At 46.6% G+C, this 7,690-nt stretch overlaps 1 protein-coding gene across 1 annotated transcript in view; it reads right to left on the reverse strand.

The window, feature by feature from the left end:
* RASGRF1 (Ras protein-specific guanine nucleotide-releasing factor 1) overlaps positions 1 to 355 on the reverse strand; it is a 102,366-nt gene extending 102,011 nt beyond the window's left edge. The window contains 1 exon segment of the mRNA XM_010843392.1: positions 240 to 355. Coding sequence (XP_010841694.1) covers positions 240 to 355 — 116 coding nt within the window.
* Between the last annotated feature and the right edge of the window lie 7,335 nt (positions 356 to 7,690).

Raw genomic sequence — 7,690 nt, forward strand, 5'->3', positions numbered from 1 at the left:
GCCATCGTTCAGCCGGATCCCCTTCTGCATGGTGCTCGGAGGCCAGCTCGACTCCACGCGCTTACATCTTCTCCGCGCGGAACCCGGCAGCCGCGGTCCGTGAGCGCTGCGCGCTGCCTCTCTCTGGCGCTCGCTCCTTCGCGCTCTCCCCTCCCCTCCCCCCACCAAATCTCTACAGTCCAGGATCTGGCGCCGAGCCGCGGCTGCTGGAATCCAGATGTACCATTCCCCTCCAGAACCTTTTCTCAACTCCGCAGAGCCCCCGGGCCCTGGAGATGCCTCCCGACCCTCCCCAGGCGCCGGGCAAACGGAGGAACTGGCGAGCTGCGCGCTGGCGAGGGGCAGGCGGAGTCATGTGACGCTGATCCCTCGAAGAGCCCGTTTCAGCAGCGCGGACAGGGCCACACGCACGCAGCCCGCCGAGGCGCAGAGCCGCGCGCAGGCTGCACCTTGGCACCTCCTCCTTCTCTCCGGACACACGCGCACACGCACAAACACAAATCCTGTCCTCCCTCCCCCGATCTCCCCTTCTCCTCTTTGGGTGTTAACAAATCAGATCAATTTTCGTTTAACCCAAGGAACACCAGAGGCTCGCCATCCTGGGAGCGGGCGTCTTTGCGCCCCGCCGCAGAGCACTGTAGACCTGGGGTTAAGTACCATTTGTCATTTTCTCCTCCAGAGGCTTCCTCCTGGTACTTTATTTTTCTTTTCCGAGGTTGATGGAGGAAGGTGGATGGCGAAATGAATCTGAAAGAGCTTTCAGTTCTAATATTTGCGTAACCGACCAGGTCACATCATTTCAGCATCCAACCCTACTTCTGGTGGCTTCCCCAGCGACCTGAGGACAATACAGGCGGAGATATGGAGGGGGGACGTGAGCATTTAATTTGAGTGTTGCCATAATTACCGGCGCCACCCCTGCGCCCCGAGGTCTGGCTAGCGAGCCGCTGCTGGCAGTTTTCTGCAAATACCCTCCAAAGCCTGAAGGCGGGCTTCAAACGCAGGCGCCAGGGACCATGGGAGCCTTCAAATAGCTGCGCTGGCGCAATGATACCTTAATGATAGATTTTCCGTTCTTATTTTTAGCTCGCATTCGCCTACACAGTTACACGGCATTTATCCGGGAACGTCACAGCGCCCGCCTGCTGCACCGGGAGGGCGCGCCGGCCGCGGGGCAGCCGGCGCGCTGGAGCTGGAATCGCTCACCGTCGTCTGCCGCAGAGGGTACTGGCCGGGCTAAGGCCGGGAGCGGCGCCCCCCAGCCCGGCTTGTCCTTTTTGTAGCGAGGACAGGCGGGAGCGTAGCCTTCGGGAGGAAGGAAGGAAGGGCACCATTTTTCAGTACAGAATCTGCTGGCACCCCACCCCCCTCCCTCGCACGCTCAACACACAGACACATCCACATACCACACACACACACACACCCCACACCCACTCACCCTCTCACCCTGGTCTGGAGCGAGGGAAGGGCCTGGGAATAAGCTCTGGGAAGGCCCCGGGAAATCCACGGAGAGACATCCGACCGTGCCTAAATTGGAACAGCCCCGGTCCTGGGCACAATGGCGAAAGCCTGCCTTTTTAAGATGGGGACCATTCCGAGGGAGGAACTGACCGAGTTAGCCTTACTCTTGCCTCTCAGTTCCCACGCTCGGGCTTGGAAACTCTTAAGGATTTTTCTTCACGAATAATGAAAGCAAAGAAGGGTGATGGCTAAAACTCTTCATTTAACTCGATTTTTCCAAGAGGGTCCCTGCACTGCGACCACCTTTACTTCTCTTCTGCCTTCTTTGTGAAAGCAGAGTTTCCAGAAGTGAGTTTCTTAATCCAGTCCCTCTTCCTCTAAACTCTTCTCTTAGGAAGCCTGATACAGAGGCCAAGGAAACTTCAGGGAAGGGGCACTGTTCTAAGTGCTTCAGGTTCACTAAGCCATTTAATTGTCATACAGCTCTAGGAGTAGTGTCCATCCCCTTCCCTCTCCCCTCATCAGCTCCATGGTACAGAATGGGGAAATGGAGGCCTGGGGTGGTTGAGTGATTTGTTCAGAGTCACTCAGCTGGAAAGTGGCAGGGGCAGGATTTGAACTTGGCGGTCTCTCCCCACTGGCTATGTAGAGTTGAATGACTGGTTGCTGTGTTGCAGAGGGTTTGGCCTTTATCCTAAAAGGGGGCCTCTCTCATGTGGGCCAGAGCCAAGACTGGGTCTGCTTGACATGTGGAGACAGTGGGGGACGGGGAGGGGGGATTAACTGGGAGATTGGAATTGACATATATACACTGCTGTGTGTAAAACAGATAGCTAGAGGGAAGCTGCTGTATAGCACAGGGAACTCAGCTTGGTGCTCTGTGATGATCAAAAGGGGTGGGATGGGAAGGGGATAGAAAGGAGATTCAAGGAGGAGGGGATATATGTATACCTATACCTATGACTGATTCACTTTATGGTACAGCCACAAAGTGAAACTAACGTTGAAACTTTGAACTAACACAACATTCAAAAGCAACTATACTCTGATTAAAAAGCAAAAAAGATTGGGTCTGCTTAGAGGCTGCTGTGGCCAGAGAGACCTATGGTACCTGAGTTCCAAACCTGGACAGCACACTGGAAGGTTGGATGTGGCTCAAAGTATTCATGTGGGAGACAGGAGGTGACAGCAGCCCTCGCACTTTAATTATGTCCATCTGAGCTGCAAACACACTGCTTTCTCTCCAATCTCCATTGGCAGAAACCTGAGCAGAGCCTGTGAAGGGGCCCCCTGGTCATCCCCCTGGTCTCCAGCCAGAGTTCAGGACCACTGGAAGGCACTCAGGGGAGTTGCTTAAGGAGACATCAGCTGCAGTTTGGGTTGGGATGGGGGTGCCAGGGAGCAGGTAGGCATGTCCTGCCATAGCAGGCAGAGATGGGCATGTCTAGCTATGGTGTGTGCTGTCTACCAGGCCAGAGACCAACTCTTCCCCATAGGTGGAAAAGATGCCCACAAGACCTCACAAGTGCATCTGGGCTTTGCCTTGTTTCATTCCATCCTCTCCATAAGGCTTTTGGACAAGGGTTAATAACCCTGTTTCACAGATGGAGAAACTGAGGCTGGAGAGTGGAAGCAACATTTGCAGAGAATCTCGTAGGGCGACGCTATGATGGGGATCCTGATTGTTCAGCTACAGCTCATTGCAGAGGACTTGCTCTCTGGGTCTCCCAACTTCCAGCTCTCTGGGCTGAGGTCTCTGCAGATAAGGATACGATAAGGAGGATTAAGGAGTATTTTGGTGGGTTTGAGATCTGCATTTAGAAATGACTAGCTAGTGACATGGACATTGCTTAGTCCAAAATCCTAGTAAGTCTTCATGGGGAGATTTCTGCGGGGCTTCAGAAGAGTGCTCAGCTTGGGCATTTGTTGACCTGGGAGTTGTGTGGGTCTGACCTGCCTTTAGGCCCTGGGAAGAGGGAGTCTTTGGGGGGTGTGTGTGTGGAAGTGTGATGTGATGTACACATGAGAGGTGTGTGTGTGGTGTAGGTGTAACATTTAGAGAAACCTTGGTCTTTTGGCAACATACTCCGAAAGAAAAATGTACTTTTCACATCACCTAAAAAAATGAAGAATTTAATATGTTGAGTCAGAGGAGTTTTGGAAACAGAGGCTTTGCCAATGGGGATTCATTCCTCCAACTTTGGGCTCGGTTGTTAGCTTTGCTCCAGGATCCACATGTAGATGTGAGGGATTTATACCTTTACTTTCTGACCAGTGAGAATAGCCTTATTATACCGTTGGACTATAAATGTAATGCAGGCATTTTGTAAAGTATTAAGGCAATATAGAAAATAAAGAGATTACTCCTCCATTGATTTTCTTTTCTATTTAATGTCCTTGACTTTCCTCGTTGCTAACATATTTACCAAAATGGGATTCTGAAACACACACTATTTTATCATCTCTCTTTACTTAACAGCATGTGAGGACATATTTTCATATCATTATGGACTAGGGTTCTTGGCCTTCTTAATCAATAGAAATTGATCAGAGGCCAGACAAGCTATTCAGGCGAGGCTTTATCGAGGTCCCTGCTGCAGTGGGAGAGAGCAGGGTGAGAACAAACAACAGGTTCCCTTGCTTGCTCCCTGGCGTGGGTTGGGGGACAAGCTTGTTCCTTATATGGGGTGAGGGTAGGGCTGTGTCCAGGATTGGGCTGGAGGGGTGGCTAAGGTGGTTTGCCCACCCCTTAGGTAGTGCTGTGTGCAGGGGGCATGTGCAGTATCCTGCTTTTGCTCCAGGCTCCTCAAAAGTGGCATTGGGGGTTTTGATCTCTTTTGGTCCAGAATTTGCCCCAACTACACATGCATGGGGTTATTTTTAGTTCCATACAGTTTCTTTGTATTTTGTTGCTGGAGGAGAGGTGTGTCCAGGTGCAAGCACTGCAGCAAAGGGTTCCAGGTTTGTCTCAATATTACTGCAAATTTTAATCAAATATTACTACAGATTTTAATCAACAGATTCTTTATGATTTGGCATTTGGGTTGTCTTCAAGTCAAAGCTTTTGGAATGCCGTGCTGTGCCATTCTGTGCCAAGTCACTTCAGTTGTGTCTGAGATCTTTTGCGACCCCATGGACTGTAACCCTCCAGGCTCCTCTATCCTTGGGATTCTCCAGGCAAGAATACTGGAGTGGATTGCCATGCCCTTCTCTAAGCTTTTGGAATAATGATGTAATTAGTATCTTTGTATATACATTTCCCTCCCTTAAGCTAAAAACTGAAATTTCTAGGTTAATGAAACATCTATTTGAAATATTAATAGATTTCCAAAGAGAGCTTTTATTCTTGACATGGCTGTCCACAGAGATGAGAGTATCCATTTCTCCATCTATTCGTCAGTCCTGGATATTGATACTAACCATCAGTTTTATTTTTTATTTTTTTTTCATGAAAAAATCTATTTTTATTAATAACAATACCATGCTGTAGTTGAGAAAACAGAGGACCAGAGAAGTTAGATCTCTTCTTCAAGGTCACACAGCTAGTCAGTGGTAGATATAAGGCAGAAACCGAGGTTGATGTACTTTTTAACCTTGCAGTCTTTTATCGGGCAACTTGCTACGATGTTTTCATTGAGACCCAGGGTAGGAAAGCGCAGCGGATTGTTTTGCTAGGTCATCTCTTCTAAGCTAGTAGGACTCTCGCATAGAGCCAGCTCCCAGTGACACTGGATGCTCCAGGATGCATGTTCCCAACGCTGCAGATCAGCAACAGAATTAAATCTGAATGTGAAATTACATCCTGTCTGGCCTTTCCTAAACACACATAAAACTCAAATCTTTGTAGACTGTTTTGCTCTTTTCCAAAGCATTTTCCAGACGCTTTATTCTCCACAGCCATCAAAGTCTTGTCCTACCCCTTCACCATCAGTTTTAATCTGTGTTGCAAATAATCTCCACAGTTTGTTGCTTGTCTTTAATGCTATGTATCTATATATTGTAGGGATTTCCCCAGTAGCTCAGTGGTAAGAATCTGCCTGCAATGCAGGAGATGTGGGTTTGATCCCTGAGTCTGGAAGATCCCCTGGAGGAGAGCATGGCAACACACTCCAGTATTCTTGCCTGGAAAATCCTATGGACAGAGGAGCCTGGGGGTTATAGTCCATGGGGTCACAAAGAGTCAGACACAACTGAAGTGACTGAGCATGCATTCACAACTATATATTTTATATGTCTTTATTTGGGTTGTAAGAAATTTTAAAACTTGGGTGCAGATAAATATATCTTTTTCTTTATGGTTTCTTATTTTAGATCTCCTGCCCTCTTGTGCCAGTTCCTTCAAGATTGAAACATATGTGCCCATATTTTCTCCTTCATTTTTTCAATTTTACTTTTTCTATTTATGCTTTTAATTCATTAAGAGTGAGGTTGGGGTCTTGCTTATTATTAATTTTTCCCAAAGAGCTGGCAAGTTGTGCCAATACCCTTGATTGAATAATCCAAATTCTACCACTGATGAGGAGTAGCGTCTTTATCAGGGATCAAATTCTTGTCAATACTTAGGACTATTTCAAGACACTGCTTTTTGTCCTATTGTTCTGTCTGTTGTTTTTTTTAAAAATTGTGATATAGTTGCTTTACAATATAGTATTAGTTTCTGCTGTACAGCAAAGTGAATCAGTTGTATGTATGTATGTCCCCTCCTTTTTGGACATCCTTTCCTTGCCTCCTATCCCACCCCTCTAGGTCATCACAGAGCACAGAGCTGAGATCCTCGTGCTATACGGCAGCTTCCCACTAACCATCTATTTTACACATGGTAGTGTATGTGCGTCATTGGTTCCTCTCAATTCATTCCACCCTCCCCTGTCTGTTCTTACCCCAGTGATTTCTGTTTCTTACTGCTTTACCAACTATTTTGAAATCTGGCCTCATCATCATGCCCTGCATGTGGTCAATTTAGTGATTGTTCTGAGGCTTCTGGGAAAGAAGATACATGCTTTGTTCATAGCGTATGGAGTTTGACAAATATCTAGCAACTCGATAAATTTTGTGACATACAGAGGGCTAGGATTTACTCATGACCATAGCGGAATAGGAAAGTGTGAAAAAGTAATGTGAAAGTGCTGTTTGCTCAGTCGTGTCCCACTCTTTGAGACCCCATGGACTGTATCCAGCCAAGTGTCTCTACCCAGGAAATTCTCTAGGCAAGAATACTGGAGTGGGTAGCCATTCCCTTCTAATATTCCACAGGGGATATTCCTAGCCCAAAAATCAAACCCAAGTCTCCTGCATTGCATGCAGTTTCTTTACTGTCTGAGCTACCAGGTCAGGAAGATACCCTGGAGAAGGGAATGGTGGACCCACCAGCATTCTTGCCTGGAGAATTCCACGGACAGTGGAGGAATAGGAACAGTAAGTCAAAGATTTCCCACCCCCTTCATTGGAATCAGGCCCAGCTAATCTGATCTTTTGAATCATTTTAGGGGAGTGGGAGGGGAAGAGGCATATGTGCTCTGCTTCTCATTTTGATTCCATTTTCCTTTAGTATTCTTTTTTTTTAAATCTGAATTTTCTACTTTTTGTAATAAAAAAGTTACTCTACTAAAGAAATAAGACAGGGACATGCAAAGAAGTTTGAGAGATGGCTTCAGTCAAAACCATGTGGTACTTAAAAAAGGAGACAAATCTTCAGCAACTTAGAGAGTTTATCTATTTGTGTGGCACAGTTCTAGAATGTTCTGGAGGAGAGATTATACTGAGTTATTAGATGAAGAATTGTTGTCCCAAGGTTCCATATAGATTTTGGGGGGTCTCTTTGTGCAGAGTCCAAAATAAGAGAGGATATTAAGACATGGAATTCAGATGGATCTAAAAATCAATCTAGTATCATCAGACTTTTTTGTATTTTAAATAAAGAAAGAAAAACCAAGGAGGGAATTTCTCATTATAGCTGAGGTGACCAAATTGGATAATCATCTGATAACTTTTTAGGATGTCTCCACCCTTCCAAATCTTACACTTTTAAGAAATATTTTTAAAATTAATTTTTATTGGAGTATAGTTGCTTCACAATGTTGCATTAGTTTATGCTGCACAGCAAAGTGAATCAGCTGTACATATACATATATCCCCTCTCTTTTGGACTTCCTTCCCATTTAGGTCACCCCAGTGCACTGGGTAGAGCATTGAGCATTCCCTGTGCTCTACAGTAGGCTCTTATTAGTCA

The sequence above is a fragment of the Bison bison genome, unplaced genomic scaffold, assembly GCF_000754665.1.
Source record: "Bison bison bison isolate TAMUID 2011002044 unplaced genomic scaffold, Bison_UMD1.0 scf7180017864181, whole genome shotgun sequence".
In the NCBI taxonomy this organism is placed as follows: domain Eukaryota; kingdom Metazoa; phylum Chordata; class Mammalia; order Artiodactyla; family Bovidae; genus Bison; species Bison bison.